Consider the following 24,776-nt stretch of genomic DNA (forward strand, 5'->3'; position numbering starts at 1 on the left):
ACTTAACATTTCCGCGTTTGTGAATTTTTTTTTTCACTCTTCAGGATTATTTTTTGACAATAACTGCAATAAGACCAAGAAAACAGATAATTTCTCTATATCTCGAAAACTCTTCTTGGGAAACATAAATTAAATTAATTTTCGTGTGAACCAAAATTTGTATAAAAACATTTTATTGACGAGGTACCACTTTTTAAGTAAATTTTTGTATACCAATGCTATTAAACTAAGTTGAGTCTAGTCAAATAAATCCAATCTATCTTTATTCCAGTCTATAATTCGCTTCCAAATACATAGCACTCCGTAACACAATGGGCCCCTAGAGATCTAAATGTGATTTTTTTACAGATCAGCCAGCACCACCTAACCTAACCTTATTCTTGTCTACTCCAACCTCAAAATCGAACTTGAACTAAACCACATTACAAGTGCACAATTCAAGCAAATCATATCTACTCAGTTTCTACTTCCACTTAGTAACCCCACAATATTCGTTTGCTGCTCACCTAACTCTGCTGCGCGTAGATATTGCCGAGCGGCGCTGTGTGCTTGGCGATTTGTCTGGTCCTTTGTAGTACTTGGACATCGTTTTGCTGATGCGCGATGGACGTGAGCTGGTACTAAAGGGCGAAAAAATTGCAATTCGTTATTATTGTGATTTGCCTTACGTTTTCCATCTACTCTGGCACTTACATTGTGCTGGTGGTACTCTCGTTGTCATTCTTGACGCTTGCGGTGTCGTCACTTTCCTTTTCGAAATCGCGTTCACTCGGCGCCTTGCGCACATTGTTAGCAGGCGGCGGTCGACTGCGTTGACGTGGTGCGGGCGTACTGGTGCGCGAGTAAACGTCCAGCTTGTCGTCAGCGTTCTTTTCGGCAATGACCTTCAGCGGCATATTATCATCTTCATCATCTTCTTCTTCTTCCGATTCCTCTTCTGGCTTCAAGTTTCGCCCGCGCTTACGCACTGGCGTAACTGTTTTCGACTCTTTCGGGTCAACTCTGTGTGAACGCTGCAATGATGTCAAGGATGCGCTCATTAAGTAAGCGTCGCTTTGGTCCTTTGACGATTTTGTTGCACTGAAATAGAGATAATAAGCGAATGTTTTTTTAATGTTTCTATATTTTATTTTCGTGCACTAACGTTTCTTTTCCTTTGTCCTTTTCGTGGATTTTCTCCTTATCGACACTTTTCCCTTCAGCCGCATCTTGGTGGTCTTCGTCTGCGACCAGATCGACGATTTCGTCGGCCACCAGTGTAATTGCCGATTTGCGGTTCCGCGTTGTGGGCACTATTTTTCGTCTTATGCCTGGTATTCGAGTGGGTGCCGCTGCGGTCAAACGCTTATCGGCCTGCTCTATTTTCTTATCCTCCTTAGCTTTGCTTTGCAGCACCAATGTAATCTTGTTGATCTCCTCCTCCACATCTAACTGCCCAACTAAATTGGACGCATGTTTCCCGCGCGGTTGCACCACCACTTCTCTTACAATATTCACGTTACTTTCCGTGCTCTCCTCACCAATCGCTGCTGGCGCTCCCCCCTTCCTGTTGCGCTGCTGCTGCTGCTCTTGGGCTTTTTGTAGCGACTTTTTCAAGGCACTGCGTATTTGTTGTATTGAACCACGCGTTCCAGTTGCAGGCGCAGGCACTACAGTCACATCTTTGCTCTCCGTGGTGACCTTCTGTAGTCCAATGGCCTCGAGCAGTTGTTGGCCGAGCGCGGATTTGTTGGATGACTGCCTTTTGGGCGTGCTATTGCTGCGTGTGGTGGACTTTTCTACCACTACAGTACTGGTAGTGCTGACCTTTGAAGTGGCAGCGTTTGCTACCAGCGAAGACACACTGGTCGCCGCTGATGCGGTGACTGTCAGAGATGTTTCGGTCGCCTTAGTGACGATAGCTACTGGAACTGTTTCTTTGGCAGTCGTCGCATTTGTCGTATTCGAGGGCACCTGCGTGCCTACTGAGATTATGTTGGACGGATATTGTGTAGCAATGGCGTTGAGGCTGTCCAGCGACTGCGTTTTTGAGGGTTTCTTTTGAGGCACAGCAGCTGCTACTGCAGCTACTGCTGCTGTCACCGACGGCAATGCAATGGGGATGCTCGCCGCCACTTTAGTCGTTGTGGCAGTGTTGATGACACTCTCAGCTGGTTTTGGCACAGCAGGCGTTACTTCCTGTGCATTTATGGCAAGATTCGTGCGTGCCGGCGAGGCCTGTATTACAGTTTTGCGGCGCTTAATAATTGGACGTGTTATCATTGGCTTGGACACCTGTTGTGGTACCGGAAAAGTGCTGTTGGAGTCGTTTTGTGAGACGCTCGAAGCGCTTCCAGTGTTGCCATCCACATTATTTTGCGTACTCGTTGTTATGCTCTCAGTGCAATCATCCGGTTCCATCAAAATAATGTCGTCCGTATCGAATACAAAATCCGAGCCACTGGCAGGCACTGTAATAATGGAGTTACTGCGCTGGCGGCGTGGCTGCGGCTGTTGTAAACGTGATAACGCAATGCGTTGGCGCTGCAACAACGCCAGAAGTGCCTCATTTGAGCTAGATGCACTGAGCCCGCTTAACATGCCGAGCTGTGTGAAAAGCGCCGATGGGTCTAGATCAACGTGGAAGTCCGGTGTGGACTTGGAACTTAGATACTGTGAAGTAAGCGTGGAGTTTAGCGCAGCGTATTCGTCGCTGTTGAATATAGACGCGCTGCGCTGCCTTGGTGCCACCTTGCGCACTCTTTTGGATGGCGCCGCCTTCGTGCTCATCTTTTCAGCGCCTCGTTTTAATGACTGATTTGAGGCGCTCGCCTTGACTGTGGCCTCGGACTCTTCTTCTGCCTCTGGGCTAGCGGGCACCAACTGCACCGAGGTCTCGGCCGGCAATTTGTACGGCAACGACGTTGTTATGCCCGCCACTTGCAGCTCGGTTTCTTTGGTGACTGCTGCCGCCGCTGCAGCGGCTGCTATCTGCTGTTGTTGCAGCATTTGCGCTGCCTGCAAAACAGGTCCCAGATATGGTCCCATTATTTGGGTAAGATCAGCGTCTTGCAGCAGATTTTGATCGGCCATGATGTGTGCAAAACGCGAGTTTCGCAGGCGATTTAGTTGCGCTTCCATGTTGTATTTGTTCACCGGCCATTTGAGTGCTTTTAGTATGAGTTTGAGCAGATCGCCATCTTTTATGACCTTGCCGAGTAGAATATCATCGGGAATACTTGGTCTGGACGGTTGCGACAAATCGGTTGGCTCCGTTTGTGTTTGTGGTTCGGATTCGGACTCAGCAGGTGGTGTGGGCTGTGGTGCTGCTGCGACATGTACTTGATGCTTTTGTTGTTTCGTTGCGGCTATAATCATTTTCTCCGGCAACGGTTCAGCCGGCACATCATCTTCGACCAACAACGTCGGCGGTTCCGCAACTTTCGCTGGTGGCTGGTTTACCTGCGCCGGCGCCGGCTTTTGCGATACTTTCAGCAATGAAACCTGTCCCGTATTCGCCGCTTTGATGTTGTTCAGCGCAGTTTTCAGATTTTTGCGCTTTTGTTGCAAGGTATTCACCGTCGGTGTGACTTCGGCTGTGGCATTGTTCGGTGGCACGCTGTTCGCCACACAATCAATAACATAGCCACCGCTGGTGATTTTCGTCACCTGCTGTGGTCGATTGGGGAAAAAGTTTATAACACCCGGTGTTGATTGCTTCTTTGCGGGTGCTGTTGTGCTCTCCGGCTGTTTTGGCGTGCTCGTAAAGCCACGCTGCGCAATCGATTTCGGTGTAAAGCGCGAGTCTAGTGAATTCTGCCGACGCGATGCGGTTATCATCTTGTGCTGCGTCTCCCGCGTGAGCGGGTCGTTCACGGACACATTTACGACAACTTCGTCCTTGTGGGAACATGCGGTGGATGGCGCCACTGCTGGTGCTGGCGGAGTGGGCTCAACACTTTTCATAGGCGATTTTTCCTTCTCCTTCGGTTTCGGCTTTTCCTGTGGTGGAGGAGCTGCGGTTGCATAGTCTGTTGTGTGTATGGGTGTCGACGCTGGGGCGGTGGTTGTGACGGCTGCGGTGTTGCTGTCGCCGCTTTCAGCTTGTAGACACGACTAAAAATGTAAAGGAGCGATATTAGTGTTGCTGTCTTATGATGGAATAGGGGCTTGAAGTGGCATACCTTGGTATTGAAGATGAAGTCACGGAATACCTTTTGGGTATGCTTGGCAATTTTGGACAGCGAAGCAGTGGCTTCCACTTGACGGAAACAAGCCTTGCACAGCACCTTCGGCAAAATATCGTCTTCGTAAATCTGAAAATAATGGACGTTATTAAATTTAGCAGCATACAAAACATTTCGGATAATAATCTTAAAAATAAATTCATTGAAGATACATTTGGAAATTATGGATATGCTTTTTATTGAATGAGTATAAAACTCAGGAACTTTAAAGGAATCAAGAGTAAAGTTCTTTTTTAACAAATAAAAAAAAAAATGTAAGAAGCTTAATTCTGTCGCAAGACAGCACAGGCTTATACTTATGTGGGTTCCAGGGCACTCCGGTGTGCAAGGAAACGAAATTGCCGATGAATAGGCCAACTGTGGATCAGCGGTTCCCCCACAAAGGCCAGAGCCAATAATCGGAATCACTACTACAAGAATCGTCAATTGGATCAGCGATTATGTATGCAACTTACATAAAGAGCGATGGTTCGGTCTAGAACGCTGCAGAATTGCAAAGTGTTTTGTGACAAGTTCGAACAGAAAACTGTCAAACTTTCTACTAAAACTTGATCGGTATTATTACAGGACACAATCCATGGGATCAGCATATGACCACCATTGGAATCATTGAGGACCCAATGTTCCTGTCTTGCTTGGAGGATAGCATTGAACACTTTCTCGGTGAGTGTTCTGCCCTTGCTAGAGCAAGACTACGAGTTTTGGGTTCCGATGTCCTGATAACGAGTAATATTCGTTCTCTAAAACTGGAGGATATTTACAGATTTGTCTAAGAATCTGGAAAAGTCTCACAGGACTAACTACCTTTATCTCTGTCTCTATTCTTTCCTATCTCTTTCTCTGATACTTTTCTCCTTCCCTCCTTGATTATCTAGACTCTTTCCAGAGCTCTAAATACAATGGGCTTTTGTTTTAGCTGAGTGTTTTAGGAGCCACCTCTTCAAATTTCAACTTTCAACAAACAAAACCCGCGTTTCTATAAGTCGTCCATTATGTCACATTAGGTGTTTCCAATTAACGTCAGTGTGCCCGCGAAAGAAAAGTACGGGCTTGCACTTTTCAAGTCGCCGCAAATCGTTAGGCGTTTAAAGCGGCGTGTTAAAAGGATTGCCTGTCCGTGGAGTGCAGCCATGGAATAATAATGCGTGGGTTTTGTTACCCGCCACGTTGGCATCCTATGCTCCACGAGGAGTTAAAGGAAATCATATACATAACACATGGCCTGAAAAGTGCCGGGCCTAACACATAGATGACACTCATTTTATTGCACTAACCTATTTTTCAGCTACAGACAGACAATTGTTAAAATTTCATGATATTTTATTCACGAGATCGTGAGTGACTGTGCTAAGAGTGATGCTACTTTTGAACTTTCTTTACTTTCAAAACAATGGATTAAAATGATGGGGAAAAATACCGTTCAAGCGAAGCAATGGCTTGAAAACTGTTATGGGGACTCCGCTCCATCAGAAACAATAATAAAACGATGGTTTTTGACTTCAAACGTAGTCGCAGAAACACCGATAATGCTCAACGCAGTGGTCGTCCAAATGAGATGGTAACACCAGAAAACATCAACACAATCCACAAAATCGTTTTGAGTGATCGAAAAGTGAAGTTGTGTTAGTTAGCTGACACTGTAAGGATATCAAAAGAACTCGTTGGCTCTCATTTGACTATGAGAAACCTCTGTTCAAAGTGGGTGACGCGTTTGTTACTGTTGACCAAAAACAAGAACGTGTTGATGATTCTGAGCTGTGTTTGGAAATGTTTAAAAGTAATAAACCGAAATTTTTGGGTCGATATGTAACAATAGATGAAACATGGATCCATCACTTCACTATGAACCCAAAACGAGCGTCATCTGAGGGGACAGCAACTGGTGAGCCTCGTTCAAAGAGCCCGAAAGCACAACAATCGGCTGGGAAGGTTGTGGCTTCGGTTTTTGGGATGTGTGTGGTTTAATATTCATCGACTATCTAAAGAACTCTCGTCCTCGGTAGTCTAGCGTAAGTGCACCAGCCCGCAGGCTAATCACCTACATTGTAAGAAATCAAATAGATTAATGAAACTAACGCAAGACAAGTCTTATCAAGGCAATATGCTCCCGAGAGGAGTGAACAAGGAAAATAAACATCTTGAGATCAATAATTAATATTATATAGCGTTATTGAAGCGTTTGACCGCCGAAATTGCAAAGAAACGTCCGCATATAGCAAAGAAACAAATTTTGTTTCATCAAAACAACACACCTCGTCATACCTAAGTCAATCAAAACAATGGCAAAGCTACCTGAATGGAACTTCGAATTGTTCCCACATCCATCGTATTTGCCATATTTGGCTCCCAGCGACTATGGCAGACCTAAAAAAATGCTCGCCGGTAAGAAATATCGCTCGAACGAAAAGGTTATCACCGAAACTGAGGCCTATTTTGAGGCAAAAGATAAAACGTTCTATAAAAGTGGTATAGAAATGTTAGAGCGGCGCTGGAATGATTGCGTGGTTTTTGATGGAAATTGCGTTGATGAATAAAGCTAATTTTCAACAAAAACAAAAAACGTTTCTTCTTTGTTAGGCACGGGATTTTTCAGTCCATGTGTTACATATGTTGACATCCAAGCGTTTCACTGCAGTAGCCATGCGGTCAAGTCCGCTTAGATACACATTCTTTCGGTATCCAATCCATTGCTATTTCATTTTTTTAAAGGAGTCAACACCTGGGACTCCCTAGTAACGAAAACACTTTGGGGTTCATCCAGATAGGTACATAATTACATAATGAATTATGGGCTTAAGTGAATTATTCATTTATTAACCAACAAACAGGATGCTTACAGACTAAAGTTAGATAGATAGATACAAACAAAGATCTTATGGCAGGAGACGTCTAAGTAAACTCATAAGTGAATCATGGTTAAAGTAGAAGAATAAGCATTAAATTGAGCCTAAAAGAAGCATTCATCCCATAAACCATTTTAGCGTTACCCACAAAAAACAATTCATTACAATGGAAAATGCGTGAGGGAACATTAAAATTAATTTTATTCAGCGGATACTGACAATCTATTTATCTGACTCAAATATCAAAGAGAAAACAGTTCAACAACAGAATACGTCGGGTCTCTAGGGGCATTAGGTTTATTAATAAGCAACGAACGCGAGAGGACGGAATGGGATCGACAAATTTCATCGAACGCAAGGCAAAGCGCGCAAAAGCTCCCTAAACAGACTCTAATCTATTAATATAGACTGCATGAATAATATAGACCAAATGTACGACAGTTTGAGAGTATTTGTTTTCCTTATTCACTCCACTCGGGAGCAAAGGGCCTTGACAAGACTCAGTCCGGCGTTGGTTTCGTTAATCTATTTTTGCTTTCTGGCAGGGTAGGTGATTAAGCCTGCCGCCACCAGTCCTAAGTGGTGGGAATGCCCACCTGACGCTGCTTAGGAACAACGCCCTTTTACTGCTTGAAGCGCCATCTGTGTGTCACCTTTTTCTGGCAGAAGGATAACAGAGATGGTTGAGGACTTCGCTAAATTTGGTGTGTTTGCGCTATTACCGTGGTTGCCCGCTTTCTCTTGCTGGCGCCACTGATGCAATGTGTTTGTTTTTTTTTGTTTGTTTGTTTTAGCAGCCACAATGCAAGTAATGCGCTGACTTTTTGTGCGGGAGTAAGGATTGGAAGGATAAGGTTGTTGGGGTTGAGGAATTCATTTTTTTTATAGAAACAAGGAAAGTTGGTAAGTTTGGAAAAGTACGAGGACCGTGCCTTACATGGGATTCGAACCCACAATCTCTGGGACGGCAGGCTAGTGCACTTACGGTAGTAAGTTTGAGAGTATAGAGATCTTAAAACAAAGAACTATTTTGACGAATGAATGCCAACATTGCGAACGATTTACAAATAATATAATTCATGTGAGTGGTGAAGTTGCGATTGGTGTCAAAATAGACACTCTGTCTTTAAAGAAATTGGGAGTGAAATTCGAAACACTCAAGGCTAGTTATTAATAAAAGGTTCTCAGTTTATCAAAAGCCTTAGAAAACTCTGTGAAGATTGCACACGTTTGAAAACCCCTCTGAAAGGTATCCAAAAAATTCTCCGTAAATTCAGATAAGAATTAAGAGACTTCAACAAGAATTTTAGGCAAATATCTTTGTGATACATTTTCGCCTCTGGTATCCCTTTGGTGAACAGTTTTTGCTCTTTTTCACACAAAAGAGAGAAAAAAAGTCCCATCCATTGAGTTAGAGCGTTAAAATGTTCCTCGATGTTTTTTTTTTTTTTTTTTTGTGTTTTGTATGTAGAACTGCTGAACACTTCTTATATCTAAAATGTGAGGATTACATTGTTTCCTATAACGATAAGGGTTTCTCAATTGGCGCGGGTCGATTTTGGCGCCCTGTGGCAGCCATTTGGTTTTGGTGACATCTGTCAAATCTTTTGTTTATTATTCAGTTGTTTATGCCAAATCATCATGGCAAGTTACACGATTGAACAGCACGTTCAAATGATAAAACTTTATTATCAAAATGAGTGTTCATTAACGCAAACGTTGCGCGCATTGCGCCCATTTTTCGGTAGACGTGGTGGTCCTTCAAAGTCGACTCTTCAACGTTCGGTGGCCAAATTTGAGACGACCGGGTCAGTAAACAATCAGCCAACACCCGTACGTTCAAGGAACGCAAGATCAGCCGAGAACATTGCCGCGGTCCGTGAAAGTGTACAGCAGAACCCGAGGCAGTCTATTCCTCGCCGTGCGCAAGAACTTGACCTTTCGCAGACTTCAACTTGGCGAATTTTGGGTCGGGACTTGGTCCTACACCCGTACAAGATCCAACTGACCCAGGAGCTCAAAGTTGATGACCATAGACAACGTCGTTTGTTCGCTGACTGGGCTTCGATTCGTTTGGAAGAGAACCCTAGTTTTGGGCGAAAAATCATGTTTAGTGACGAGGCGCATTTTTGGATGAATGGCTGTATTAACAAAAAACATTGCCGTATATGGGACGACACCAATCCACACGAGGTTTACCAGGTGATAATAAAAAGTTACCGTTTGGTGTGGATTTTGGGCCGGCGGCGTCATTGGTCCGTATTTTTTTGAAAACGACGTTGGTGAGGCGGTCACCGTCAACAGCGAGCGCTACACAACGATGATAACCAATTTCTTATGGCCCATATTGAACCATATGGACCTAGACGACATGTGGTTCCAGCAGGACGGCGCTACGTACCGAACAGCAAACGCCATTCCATTCCATTTCAACATCTACCCGTCCTTATTGAAAAACCCTTTATAGGAATGTCTTAAAGAGTGAAAACTTTGACCTCCACCCTTCAAAAATTCACCTTCTAAATATCACTTCAACAGTTGAAGAAAAAAGTCCTGCACACAGTCACAATTTAAACTTAAAAACCACTGTCGCAGCAAAGTCTTTGCTCTTGCAATGTGAATAACCAAGAAATAGTTTCAGAAAGTTCACCCCAAATTAATAAGCCAGTTTTCGGCAATAAAAATTATTCCACTTGGCTCTCTGAGTTTTATTTAATTTGAGGTAGTTTCAAAAAGTTCACCCGCTAGCCAATTGTCGGCAATAAAAAAATATTGTACTTTGCCTTCTGAATTTGTTTAAGGGGTTATATATGTACCTTGTGTTGGACTAAAAAATCGAAATTCTTTTTATGGCATATTCTAAAAGTACATCATCTTAAAAATATAAATTCAAAAAATCACAAAGATCGGAGCACTAGAACGAAAGTTTCAGACCGTGGAAGCGCGCCCTTATCCATAAATGAAGTTCACGCAAAATTTCAGACGCGATTATCTCGAAGTCGTTTTTTTTTTTAAAATTACCGTCGCGGTGATCATTATTTATCAAAAACTATTTGACCGATTTGCATAAACTTTTTTTTAAATTATTCGAAGTTACAACCTCGTGCATCTGAACGGTTAAATTTTATAAATATTTGCATAGTTCGCCGGAATAGATTTTTTTTTTTAATTTTTCAACTCCTCAAAAAACGTTTTTTTGGTGCAAAGCGGTTTTCATATCGAGAAAAATATTTTTGAGTAAATAAACCGTTCAGATTCACTAAAAAATATCAGTTGCGCTATCGTGATCACCGCAAGCCTCTTCTAAGAAACGGCATTTCGGGGGAGGGGCGACTTCAATAATAAATAATAACATTTTTTAAAATAAAAACCCTAAAATGTAATCTTGGAGAGTTACCCTTCAGTATGTTATATGCCTCATTTGAATAGAAGTTCTAAAACATATTAAAAAAAATTATGACAATCGTCCATTTTTTCGTATATAAAGGTATATAACCTCTTAATTTGTCAGGCTGAAGCCGCTTCATGAAGAGCTTAACGTTGTGAGCAGCAGAAGAGTTGAACAACTCGCGAAGTAAACAATACTAAAAACGGTTGCTCATTTGCTGCTTATGCTGCCTACTTTGCGGCGTACACCTATTCAAATTTTTTTTGGACGATATAAAATTGGTGATGCAGTATTTCCGATACCAAATGTTGACCCATGATTTTATATTATTTTGCGCAGCTCGTCAGCTGTTAATTATTTCATAGACCAACGATTTAAATTTATTCCTTTTTTCACAAATTTACTTTGTGAAAATTCAGTGAATCATAAATAATCGGCTTATATAAGTGGCGACAATTAAAGCGAATTTCAACACAATGAATATTTCCATAAGTGCTTGTGTATGTATGTATGTGCATACATGCATAGGTGTGCTTATTTCTTGCTAAATATATTCTAAATTCATATAATAAATCTGTACGCACATACATACGCGCGCATGCATTGCTCTCAGCACATCAAACACACACACACACACGCACACGCCGCATCACCGCAACCAATAGACGCAATGCGCTCAGTTCAGGCTACGAGCATTTCGCACATAAAATGTTGACATTGACATTGCAAAAGTGCAACGTTGTTAGTAGATAAAATGCCAATTTTCTGTACCAGTTAAATAGAAAAAAAAAAGCTGTGCAACAATTGAGCGCAACTAACCAGTTTTCATTGAGAACGTATCGAGCGAGTGGACGAGATAAATAGCAAGTTTCGCATACATCGATATAAAATGCATACATACAGACATGTATGTGCATATATAACACGTTTGAATGAATGCATTTAATATTGAACATATGTACACTTTTGATATGCATATATTTACATACATACATACATATGCATACATTTACATAAGTATATACACATTAGGGTGGGTCCATTTGCTTGCAATAGTTTTGGACTATTTTTTCAATCTAAGATGTGGATTCTACATGAAATGATGAGAGGGAAAAAACAAACAAAAAAAATCGCTATGGACCGAACCAGTCTATGCGTGATTGCAAGTCAACCAGGTCAACCTATATGAAAAAAAATGTATTAAAGCATACCTCTAAAGTCAATTGCGAGCCCCGCAAATTTTAAAAGATGCTACACTTGTGTTCACATATTTTAGTCACTTCAACTTGTTACAAATTCGTAATATTTTTCATGGACAATTTTTTCGTTAATTTTTGATAAAAATATAGTTAATTATAAAGGACATTTTAGAAGTGACGCTTTGATGTCAGTAGTGAATAATTTCAACAGGGAAGCTTTTTTTATGTCATCTTTGACAATTGGCAAGTAGACTCGATAAAACGCGTTAAAATTATTGAAACTTATTAAGAAAATAGCCGATCTTTAAGAACACATCGCAAAGTTCGTGATTTTTTTGGTATAAATAACAGTTCGCATAAGTCGAAAATTAGAAGGTTGCTGAAAAAATGTCAAGAAACTGGTTCTGTTTCGGTATAGAAAAAGGACTGGCAGACCAAAAACTGGACGTTCTGTTGAGAATATTGCTACTGTAGTGCCAAGTGTTGCTGAACACATCTTGACGTTCTCAAAATTCATGAGCCGACTTTTTGGTGGATTTCACGTAATGGTGACATAAACTGGCCACCTAGATCAGACGATCTAAATCTACTGGACTACTTTTTGTGGTGTTTTTTTAGTAAAGCCTACGTGAATAAACCAACGATGATTCCAGAGCTGAGACGCAACATTCGGATCGAGGTTGCCAAGCTCAGTGCGATAATGTGAGAGTGAGTCCTTGAACGTTTTAATCCTCGTATGGCAGCCTGTAGAAGTGCTCAATTAAATGATCCCATTTTTCACATAAAATTGTTAAGAGCCTTATTTTGAATAAAAATAAGGAAAGCTGAACGAATTTAAATTTTAGCATTTTTGTTAAACAACATCTAGGCGAGTATTTAGAAGGATCCTTTATAATTAAAACCTTTTAAATTAAAGTTATCATTTAAATTTAATAATTTTTAATCAGAATCTTTAGAAAACTTCCGGGTAAGTAGTTTTTAGCTCATTCAATTTTAGAAAAATAAAGCGAACATTTAAAGTCGCTTAAAAGTCGCGCTTATTTTTGACATTTTTTTTACATTGGATGGTGAGAATTTTCTTCCATACAAAATACATGTTCGAAAGCTTTGATATGGAAGAAAATGATCAACAAGTAGCAAAAAAAAAAAAACAAAAAAAAAACTTTGTTTTCTTATTTATTGCTTAATTAAAAAATCGCAAAATGGCGCTGATAAGAAAATTATATGTTATCTTTTAATTTTGTAATAGGAAAAGTGACTGCATGTACATAAATTTTTTACGAGTATATATAAATAAAACTAAAACTTTTAAAAATTAAAAAAAAAAAAAATTTTAACATTTTACAATTTGGGCCTCGAAATCAACTTTATGCTCCAGTGGATTTTTTTGCTTCTAATTTTATGTAGAATCCCAATCTGTTGAGAAAGATGTCGTAAAAAATCAACCCGCCCTAATGTACAAGGTGGCGCAAAATTAATCAATCGATTTTGTTTTTGAATAACTTTTTTACTAAATTAAAAACAAATAAAACTAAAACTTTTAAAAATTAAAAAAAAAAAAAAAAAAAAAAAATGTGTGTAGAATCCCAATCTGTTGAGAAAGATGTCGTAAAAAATCAGCCCGCCCTAATGTATGATACAAAGTGGCGCAAAATTAATCATCCGATTTTGTTTTTCAATATTTTTTTTTACTGAATAAAAAAAAAAAATTTAAATTTTACGGTTCAAAATTGACTTTGGAGCATTGCTCCTCTGTGCTTTTTTCTAATAAATTTGTGTGGAATCCCAATCTGCTAGGAACGGTGCCGGGAAAAATAGACCCGCCCCACGTGGCGCAAAATTAATCAATCAGTTTTGTTTTTGGATAAATTTTTTTCACTAAATCAAAAAAAAAAAAAAAAAAAAAAAAAAAAACGGTTCACGGCTGTGAAGTTAGTATTGGCCTTTAGATAAGTATCCGACATCTACTATGGTGAAAATAATTCAAAAGGCCAATAACAGACCGTTATCCGGCTTGCAGCGAATTGGACAGAATCAGCTGATAGTCTGACGTAGACGAGGTTCCGAATCGGCTTTTTTATGAAAAAACTAAGTATGTGTTAGTGATTTACGATAAAAAAAATCAACGCTGTCTCCACTCATGTTGCGATCTGTCCAGCGATTGGGGTCGTAATGGTATCACTTCCTGTAAGGCAAAAATCTGAGAGCGGCTGAGCAGTGCTATCAATCGACAGTCAAAGAGGTAAAACCGGCACAATGGTGAACATCGAACAAATAATCGATTTATTAAAAAAAAAGTATAATAATAATAATTCAGAACATTTTAAAAATAAAAAACATGTTATGGCGGCATATTTTGGAAAATTTTTGAATTCGATGAAATATGATCGAAAAAATGTCAATAAAAATAATAAGAAATCCTCAGACCATGGACTACGCATGTTGGCTGAGAACACCACGTTTCGGTCTAAGATATTTTATTGCATAATTCATCCCATATTCGCACCATTTATCAACCTACGGCTTTTACGTCTGTCTATTGTCGAACTGCATTTGGGTAAGAAAGAAATGCGTCATGAGTCGATGTAACTTATTCAAATCGCTGATACTACCATCATAAAAGTACAACTATCATCATAGATAGCTTATTTGATAACTTGCAAAAGCGTGTAAAATTGTGTATCGAAGCGAAAGGCAAATGTGTTGAGTAATAAAAAAATATTTGCCTCAAACTATACACTCGTTGCGTTTATTTGTAAAAAGTTCAATTTTTTTAGAACAGTGGGCGTCATCCGCCAAGAGAACGTGCATAAGGAAATTGGTTTAGCTACGAGCACTTTTTCTTTATGTTAAAGTATTTCCCTGAAGGACATCTCGGAGGAAAAAAAATAAATCGTTTTCACCAAAATAATTTTTTGTTTTCCTTTTTAAAGAGTCCCACAGATTATTACTTATGTATGTAAGCATGCACCGTTAATTGTTGTCATGAGAGTCTTTTTCATGAGCCAAATAATAGAAATTTTAAGACGCTCGGGTTCGCACTACAAAAAATTAAAATTACCACTAATCCTAGTGAGGCCACACCTTTTGAGCAACTTTCGTGATAGAGTGATGCACTTAATAAAATCTTAAAGCATCTGAGGACAGTAACAAAATACGTATTTCCTTGTAGGTAGTAACTTTTTTTCAGTAAATATTTTCGATCTCATAAGATTCCTAGGTGACTTCCCGTGACGATGATTACAATCTCACACGAGTTTTGTTTTTTCGATCGCGAAAGAGTGCTGGATGGTAAGACTCCATTACCTTGTGGCGAGTTTCCCTTAAGACACACTATCTAATTTTTCTGAGCAGTCTTTTGTAACTCTTGTAAAATATTCGAGCTCGAATTAATGCGGCGACAGACATAAACAAATCGTTCGGGAGAACCGAATTCAAATCGAGCCAAAAATTGTCCACAAAAGTTGCGGAATGCCTTACTCTGTGATACATATTTTTGGTTTACCTACATTGTTGTTGTGACAGTATTACCAAGTGTTGCTTAAAAATGATATTTTTGATCGGAGATACATTTTTTTGCTAGCACTCGGTTGAACCGGAGAAAATGGGATCAGTTTCTAAAAACCAAATAATTTTAAACAAGAAAGTCGACACAAATTTTATAGATTCATAAAAAATAAGAAACTTATTATAAAAAAAATTTAATATTTTCAAAGAAAACAAAAAAAAGTTGAGAAAAAAGTTAAGGAATTAAAAAAAAAATCAAAAACAAAAAAAAATATTTTTAACAAATATGTGGAAAAAATTTAATAAATTCATAAAAAATTTGAAAACAAAAGGGGATTTTTGAGAAGAAAATGAATTCCGCAAAATATGCCACAAAAATTGACCCAAGGCGTCAAATCCCATCATGTTCGAGACCAGCGTACCGGCCTATTTCGAAAGAGAATCTTATCGTCCAAAACTTCATTCAATGAACCAATGGCTTCGCGGGGAGTAAATCATACTATGACATTGCGCTGTTGAAAGCAAAGATCTCCCAGATTACGTACATGAGCTTCATATCAGTGCCAGCTCGAACTAACAAAAGCTCCTTGATTCGTCTGTCACAGAAACCATATCAAACAGTACACTTTCGGGACACTTCATTCTTCTGCTAAGTGAAAAATGGATTAATGTGACTCCAAATACGGAAATTCTGCTGATTTACGAATTCGCTGAGTCCAAAGTGAGCCTCACAAACGAAAACTAAAGTTTAGGCAAAGCGATTGGATTTCCTGGTAAATTTTGCAAATATCTAAGTTGTGCGCGGGTGTAAAACTTTGCTTTATGAAATACCAAATGATTCTGAAATCATAACAGGCAGGTAAAATTTACTGCAGCAAAGTTAGAATTTCATCTGTATTGAAAAATATCTCTTAAAAAGTACAGCAGATTAAATATTCGAGGGTTTCGGATGGATAGGCAGCATCTTCTAGAAATTGCTCGTCATTATTTCAACACTTAAGGCTCTTCCTCCAATTAACCTTTAACATCACCGCAGCTCACTATAAAAGCCCTCCAAAAAACTTTTCAGACTCTCAAACGTCCTATACATTTTAGGTTTAGTTGATATACCATTTAAATTTTTGCTGGTTAGGTACAAAGTGCACTAAAATTAATTAAGGCGATACAAATTAAGGTTAGCTGAATTTATTCAACGGTATTACAAGCCAAGGCCAAGAACAGTCTCCACTGCTGACCTTCTCTCACTCACTGATAACTGCTCAATCAATTTTGAAATTAAAAGACGAAACTGGAAATGGATTGGACATACTCTCCGTAGAAAAGAGATAATGTGTTGCCAATTTGGCTTTTCAATGGAGCCCGCAAGGAAGCCGGTGCAGAGCACGCCCACGATAAACTTGGATGCGCACAACTGAGAGCTCTTCCAACCGCCACCTGGAACGAAATTAGACATATAGCGACTGGACGGAATCATTGGAAAACCTTTGAACCAGAGAGATTTTTTAGATATTTTTCGAAATGTCTTCTAAAAGTGTAGGTTATTTGAAAAGTTCGTGGAAAGTCAGAAAGATGGCACCACTGGCGCGTATCCGAGGTTATGGATCAGTTAGTAGTATCTCTTGGAAGAACACACACCAAGTTTCAGCTAGATTGGTATCTTTGTTTGGCATTGGTTTGAATCGAGGAAATCAAATGATTTTCATTTTCCACGACGACAACGCACCAGCTCAAACTCGTTTCACATCCACCCTATTCTCCACAATTTGGTCCCCAATTTGAAGAAATGGCTGGCGGGGAAAATATTTTGTTCAAACGAGTAGATGAATGCAGAAAGGAATGGCTATTTTCTAGACTTCGACAAATCCCATAATTGTTTATTTTGGGAAGGGGAAGATAGAAATGTCAAAAACATTTCGATTGGAGTCGTCGCGCCAATGATATGTGGGACTTGTTTTCACTAAAAAAGATCTCCCCTCTGTCGCTGACTTTCACACCAAAACCGCATTCGCACTACATCGACAACGGAGCCGTGATTTTGGCTACCAACCAAAAAAGAAACCTCAGTCCAGGCTCTCTACCTACGACGCACGAATGTTATACGTCGCTGATAGTCGCCATTGCTTTCGCTATGAAGCAGATGGAACTTCGAAAGGATGCGGTAAGGTCATCTACATACATTAACGTCTTGTCTGCGTATGATTTGATCGTGAGTCGTTAACTCTAGCATCTGTAATTGTCGTCGGTACGTCTGAGTCGATCTTCAATTCAGCCTTAGACAAATCCTATTACTCGGAAGGGATCAGTAAACTAAATCAGCGCTGGACAAAGTGTATAAGCCTAAAACGAAGTAGATAGCTGAAATGGCTGAAGTGCGAGTCTGGCACTCCTCAAGTAGCATTAAAGCGCCGTTTTGATACCATTATGATATCTCCAACAGGCAGATATCTACGGTCAGCCAAAGCTGTTGATGTAATGGTGATGGGATTTAGGTTGGTGCACTGCTCCAAGCTGTCGAAGAAAGGAGCACCCAGTGATCTTAATTGTCTAGCTGTCAAACCCGGACATTTACAGAGAACGTGCTCAACAGTCTCCTTTTCTGAAAGGTCCCCACAGCTCCTGCAATGGGGGTTAAATGGTAACCCTAGCTTTTCCGCGTGTGTGCCGATCGTCCAGTGACCAGTAAACACAGCAACGAGTGGGGAAATTGAATGGCGAGGAATCCAAAGAACTTTCTGAGTCCTCTGTATACTGCACTGTGGCCAAAGGGTTTTCGAAATAGCACATGAAGAAATGGAGCTCCATCTTTTCTGCGCTTTCATGAGAAATAACTTCTGCAATTCCCCTTTAACAACTGTCAGGAGGATGCCGATGCCCGGATAGGAGGTCTCTGAGATGAATTCCGTACCTTTCCTGGCAAGCTCATCAGCAACTTCATTTTCCTCTATGTTCTAATGTCCTGGAACCCAGATTAGAGAAAATGTTACCTGCAAATCCAAGAGATTTGATCTTCTCTATCTTCTCTTTGCAGGATTTGACCAGTTTGGATCTGCACCATGGTGTCGTCAGAGCCTTGATCGCGGTTTGACCATCGGAGAAAATGATAATTTCTCCCTCGATCCTGCGTTCCCTAAGCATTTTGCATGCCTGCAGGATCGCAAAGACTTCTGCTTCATCAAAAAACACTAGCAGTATTCGGCAGTTTAAATGAGATAGATAAATTGGCTGATTTCGAGAAAACCCCTGCTCCTACTTCCGATTCCGCCAGTGAAGACAGAGGTGCAAGCCTCGGTGTATATTTTCCCTTCGATCGAATCCTGCCTATTTGGAAAGATTGCCCTAGCACGACCATCAAACTATAGTTTGCGGTTAGAAAGATCTGTTCGAAGTTCGGAGAAATACGGTGTTAACTGCCCGAAAATGCTGTCATATCCCTTGGGAGATTGCCTCCAAAGGCCAACCTTCATTAACCTGATTGCACTTTGAGCTGCGATGGAAGTAACGCGAATGGTAAAAGTCGATGTGAAGTAAATGCAAAAGGGCATTCAGGGCAGCACTGGGACAAGTTTAACATGCTTCGGTGATGCTAATGCACGCAGTCCTTTGCACCCTTCCCAATTTAGTGATATTATAGACTACATATAATGAAACTATGCCGAAAACTAAAAAGAAAAGGGTTTACGCCAAAAAATTTAGTAATTTTTATTTTGCATGGATTTTTCAAGGGTCCTTTGAAGGAATATAAAAAAAAACAAAGTCGCACAAAATAGTGTAGAGGAACCCAAAGCAGCTGCAAGGAACTCGCGCAGTTAAAGATTACTTTAAGTATTGGAATAGTTTATGCGTTCGGTTAGTAAAGTTAACTTTGCAATTTTAGTACAACTGGACTCAGGCTTACAAAAAGACTATTCTTTCTACAATTTTTAAACTAGACTTTATTCAACCCAAGTGTCGCACATCGTATGCGCCCTTTAAAAGCTCTACAACAAATTAAACAGCAACACACTGTTCTAGCATTGCAGCGCTCGTTACAGTCGCTACTCTGTACACACCTCTCCACCTCTTCGTGCGCTGCCTAAGAAATCTGCTAACAAACACGACGTAGGTAGTTCTATTGACTAGCCTTACCGTGAATTCACGTGTTTTGCTTATGTGTGCGGCAGTAGTGTAGGTGTTGCATGAGTATTTGCGTGTGTGTATGGGTCTGTGAGCCATTTGTTTGTTGTTCGAGTGCGTGTGTGTGTGTATGAGTGCCAATGCGTAGTTGTGTTTGTGCGAAAACAATTTTCTTCCACTTCGTAATCACTTGCATACATACACGCTTACTTACAGGGCTTCTATTACAGTGCTTTTGTTGACGTAATGTTAGCGACAGTCGGAAAAAATTCTTGAACTTTCTTAATTAAAAAAAAAAAACTATATAAAAAAATAAAAGGTAAAGTTCCTGCATCGTGCCTTTTCTGGTTAACTGGCACATTTTTTATGGCTTTTTTATATTGCGTTCTTTCTTTTGTCTTTTGCTTTTGCTTTTATTTTATTATAATCTGAAAACCCACACATTGAGCGAGCACCCATAGACACAAACACACACAAGCAAAAGCTACTCTCGCCTGTCGAAAAATATGTGCGTATATGTATGTAGCTGTATGTGAGCGTGTGTTTTTGTTTGTTTTTCATTTTTCATTACAAGTTCTGTGCGAGTGTGTGGGTGCAGTCAAACAAGATTTACACGCATTTGTATAGCCGCATTCGTCAGTGTATTTTACACCCATCTGCATGTTTGCGTGTATTTGCATGTATAAATAAGCGCGAATGCATGTGCGAATGTGTGTAGTATACAAGTTCGTTCAGCTGATTTTAATTGTGTTGTTGTTGCGAGTTTTATTTTTATCAGCATTTTCTTGGTTTATGCTTTTCTCTCGAGTTTCTGTATTGCTTGCACGCGCTTGCTTCTGGTGTGTGTCTGTGCTCTTACAGACACATATATATGCACTAACTATCTAGTTCGTCCACTTTATTTCAGACCATGCAATTTACCAATACAAATGAAGTGCAAATTGTTTTTCGATGTGTTTTGTAAGAAATCTTATTTTTTCATGTGGAAAGAGCCGAACTTATTTCAGTTTGTATATATGCAAGTAGGTCGATGTCCTTAACATATGATCGGGGTGGGTGGGTAGTGTTTCATTTTGGCAATATTTGACTGGTCTTGGACATATAATGTTTTTTAAATAAAAAAAAATTCAAAAAACTACGCACAGTTTTGCGCATAGCGGTCGCCGTAGCCGAATGGAAGTCAGAGAGAACGTAGACTCGAATCTCGGATTTTTCTAATAGCGGTCGCCCCTCGGCAGACAAAGTCAAACCCCCCGAGTATATTTCATATATCTCATAAAAAATATCAGGCGATCTTGCTGGCCAGTGCAATTCGCCAAAACGGGAGATTAGGCGCCCGGGAAATGCATCCTTCAGCATATCGGTTGTGGCACGTGCAGTGTATGCCGTTGCACCGTCCTGTTGGAACCACATGTTTTCCAATCCTAATTCATCAAGTTGCGGCAAAAAGAACTCGTTGATCATTGCTCTGTAGCGCTCACCATTCACAGTAACCGTTTGGCCCGCGACGTCTTCGAAGAAAAAAGGTCCGATGACTCCTCCAGCGAAAACAGCACACCATACAGTGACTCTGAGCGGGTGTAATGGCTCTTCGTGGGTTACACGCGGATTTTCAGTTCCCCAGAAGCGTAAATTTTGCTTATCTACGTACCCGATAAGATGGAAAAGGGCCTCATCACTCATGATTATTTTTGATGAAAAATCATCTTCCTCTTGGTGGTGATTAAGGATGGCTTGAGCGTATGTTAGCGCGATTGGCGGTCAGCAGCTAACAGTTGATGCACCGTTTGGACTTTGTACGGACATATCTTCAAATCATGTACCAAAATTCGACTGATACCCATTTGCGTGGCACGTCGCTGGTCGATGTCGACGGCGCATCCATGACATCCTCGGCTACAGCACCAATATTCTCTGCAGAACGGCTCCTCCGGGGTCTGCTACGCCTGGCAGCATCTCGTGTTGTGCCAGTCTCTTCGAGGCGAGCGGCTAAACGTCGCAGTCTTTGACCAGTAGGCGTTGGACGGCGAGGAAATCTGCGACGAAATTCACGTTGTGCCAAAGTCACCGACCGATTATTGGTCAAATAAATAGTCATCAATATTCCGCGTTCTGGAGCAGTGTAGCGTAACATTGTTTATTAACGTGTATTTCGCATGTATTTACCACACAAATGTCAAAACAGAACTGACATTAGGGGCCAATCGCAAAATTTATAGCATTTTCTGATAGGAGGATTACTTTAGCGCCACCTGTTATATATATATATTGCACATAAAAACTCCTTTTACTAGCTAAAATAGTGTTATTAACCCTCCGTTGGACATCTTTTTTAAAAATTTCGGATTTCACTTCTACTCCATTATGTGGGATGAAGGGAGTTAATGAGCACTACCAAATGGTGTAATGATACAGTATTTTATACCCTTTTTAGGTGTGGAACTAGTACCTCAAGCCCAAAGTAGAGATGCCATAATATTAACGCCATAAATTTGCTGATTGAACCAACGTACGATCAACACTGTATTCGATTAGAGGTGACATGCCACAATTCCGTAGTCATAACCGTAACTTAAGGCTATCTCCATATTAGAGAACTCCACATGACGATCTTACATGATCAGTTTCTTGTTAGACTAGTTTTTCACTCTGCGTATGGAGAACTTCATCGACAAAGTGAATATAAATTTATCGTTGCACTTTTGTCTTCGTAATCTACATGAAAATTCGTAATAAATCATCGCACGAAAACTTTCAGGAACAATTCATTTTTTGTTGTTTTGTTTTGACAACTATCACAGTTTGAGGGCAATTTTTTTTATGGACTCTTTTGACAGATGTTAAGTAGAAATCTTATAATTTGCTAAAATGTGTTCAATTTTGTTATAGAACCTCTTGAAAAAAATCATCTTCTGACAAAGAACTCATTTCCATTAGAACGAGAACGCGAAGAAATCCACAGCTATATGTTGAGCAACTTTTTTATTCCTCTCTTGTAACTCTTTGAACTGCATTGTGCTGTGGTGTGGTAACATGGTGAAAATATGTATTTATAGAGGTGTGACCAAGTTGAGACCATTAACCGGCTCTCAGCAAATTTGAAAGCAGCAGCTGATTGGCTGATGTCACACGGATAATGACAGTGATTCGTTTTTACGAAAAAACTGAGATTGTTTTGGTGATATACGAAAAAAAGTGAACACAGTCTGCACTCATATTACTTGGTGTCTGAATCACTGATCAGACGAGTGTGTGAATACGTGTGAAGTGGGCGGGCAGAATTCTGCTGTGCACCCAACGAAGTAACAATTTTTTTGCGGCAATTTAGATGCTAATATCGACCTCGACTTTCAGATTTACATATTTCTGATTAAAGGCTGCCGCTCCAGCAACATTTCCCAGGCATGTATGGCGAATTTTTATAGTACTACGACAGCAACAGTTCTCAACAGGATCTTGCAAGAGAGTAACGCACAATCCTATCCTCTCTCAAATAAAAAAATATCCAAAAACGTAGGCACACACAAAATTTGCAAAACCTTGCAAGTCTCGATAACAGATAATTGTCGCCCTTTTTAAGATGATCGCATGCAGAACTTACTTTACAAAGTGTTAATATTTTTTGAAGCACTTTATTTGAATGGTTCAATTTCTCTTGCTTGGCGTTTACACTGGATAGTTTTGGGAAGACAATAGCAATACATTCACGATTTTTTACAAACACTTTCACAATTATCTCAGTGCCCTCTTTACTGGCAATGAACTTTTGAAGACAGTTTGACTAACTGGCCGATTCGTCCACGCTTCGTTGTGAAAAGTCAGAAAATACTTGCTATTTTGTACGAAAGGACACTAACGGCGGCTGCTTAAAAGTGAATTGCCTTTATAACTATCTGGGCGCCTAGGATACGCAAACAATTTTCTTCCTTTTTTCGTATTGTATTTTCATTCGCCTTCAGAGCATTGCTTTGTGTAACAAACAAGGTAAGCAAGCTAAATACTCCTACGTACTTTCAATTTAATTTCCAGCTTTTTGCTAGATGTATATGTATTTTTTTTAAATCAGCTGGTCGCTTCGTTTGATTGCTGTATTTAATCAGCTGTTTTCTTCCGTGAAAATTATAGATGAAAAAAATATTCTAGTCGAAATGGCAACTTTCAAGTCAACTGCATTTTTAGGCTCTCAATTTCCTATTTTGCAAGTGTTAGCGTACGTCAACGCCAAAACTTGATATTTTACAATAATTATTTGTTTTTGTACACCATACCAATTTTTTGTTTATAAACCACTCTCTCTTTTTATTTTAATCCATGTTTACATTAGCCACATACCCGATGCTGACGAAAGTTCTAGTTCTAGTTTAACACTTTTCACCCAAGAGGTACAGAATGCAAAGGGGTAAACCAGCTCACAGCGATTTTGAAGGAATCAGCTGATTTGCTTAAGCCAAGTTGCTTCGTTGCCGTGGGTGTACGCCGGCTCTCTGCGATTGTGAAGGAGTCAGCTGAATTGCTTACGCCAAGTTACTTCGTTGCCGTAAGTGTAAGCCGGCTCTCAGCGATTTTGAAGGAATCATCTGATTTGCTTACGCCAAGCTACTTCGTTGCCGTCGGTGTAAGCCTTCCCTCAACGATTTTGAAGGAATCAGCTGATTTGCTTATGCCAAGTTACTTCGTTGCCGTCTGAATTGAGAGTGAGCGGAAGAGCGTAAGAATACGTGTGAAATGAGCGGACACACTTCGAGCGTTCTATGACTTAGCAGCTGAAGTTACTCTCACTATTTTGCTTCGGATGATCAAATCTTGCATTCTCTTATGTTGCCTTTCACCCGGTTCCAGTTTTCACTGATTAACTAAAATTAAAGCACGACAAAACTAATCTTAAAATTCCATTTTAATTTGCATTTTATCTCTTTCGGGTTAAAGCTGCTATGCTATTTCAGCAGGACGTTCCTATTTAGCTTAGTCTCATTGGTTCCAAAGATTTTACCGGTTAGAAAGTTATAGTCAATAGTGAGAGCGCATGGGATCCATAAGTACTGTTTTTCAAGCTGAATTGGGTAACATTCCTGCAAGCGCGGCATTCATGTGTTTTTTTGCAGTCAGTTCTACACCTCTTACTGTAACACCCTTTCCATAAAGGCTTAAATTCTTACAAATATTTCTTGTTTGCGTTTACTCCGAATGCGACAGCACAATTTTTTCATTCAATACCGTTTTTTTCTTTGTTCACTCCTCTCGGAAGCATAGTGCCTCGACAATACTCAGTCTTCCGTTGATTTCGTTAATCTATTTTGATTTCTGACAGGGTAGGTGATTAACCTGCCGTTCAATATCATAGCAAAATCCAAATGCTCCCAAAAGTCGATCACAGCTGATGTTCTTCCAATACAAAAACAACACCACTGACCACTTGATCATCTACTCACTCAATGCTATTCAGTTCGCTTAAAAACTTTTCCATTATCCTGACCTTACATCAGTGTCTCACTAACACTAT

At 40.1% G+C, this 24,776-nt stretch overlaps 1 protein-coding gene across 1 annotated transcript in view; it reads right to left on the minus strand.

The window, feature by feature from the left end:
- Positions 1-24,776, minus strand: part of LOC128864535 (nascent polypeptide-associated complex subunit alpha, muscle-specific form) — a 32,684-nt gene that overhangs the window by 4,398 nt on the left and 3,510 nt on the right. Inside the window, exons 3-6 of the mRNA XM_054104239.1 lie at positions 4,164-4,295; positions 1,145-4,095; positions 694-1,080; positions 507-620 (exon numbers count right to left, since the gene is read on the minus strand). Coding sequence (XP_053960214.1) covers positions 507-620; positions 694-1,080; positions 1,145-4,095; positions 4,164-4,295 — 3,584 coding nt within the window. The remainder of the gene's footprint in view (positions 1-506; positions 621-693; positions 1,081-1,144; positions 4,096-4,163; positions 4,296-24,776) is intronic.

This window comes from Anastrepha ludens, chromosome 5 (assembly GCF_028408465.1).
Source record: "Anastrepha ludens isolate Willacy chromosome 5, idAnaLude1.1, whole genome shotgun sequence".
Classification (NCBI taxonomy): Eukaryota; Metazoa; Arthropoda; class Insecta; order Diptera; family Tephritidae; genus Anastrepha; species Anastrepha ludens.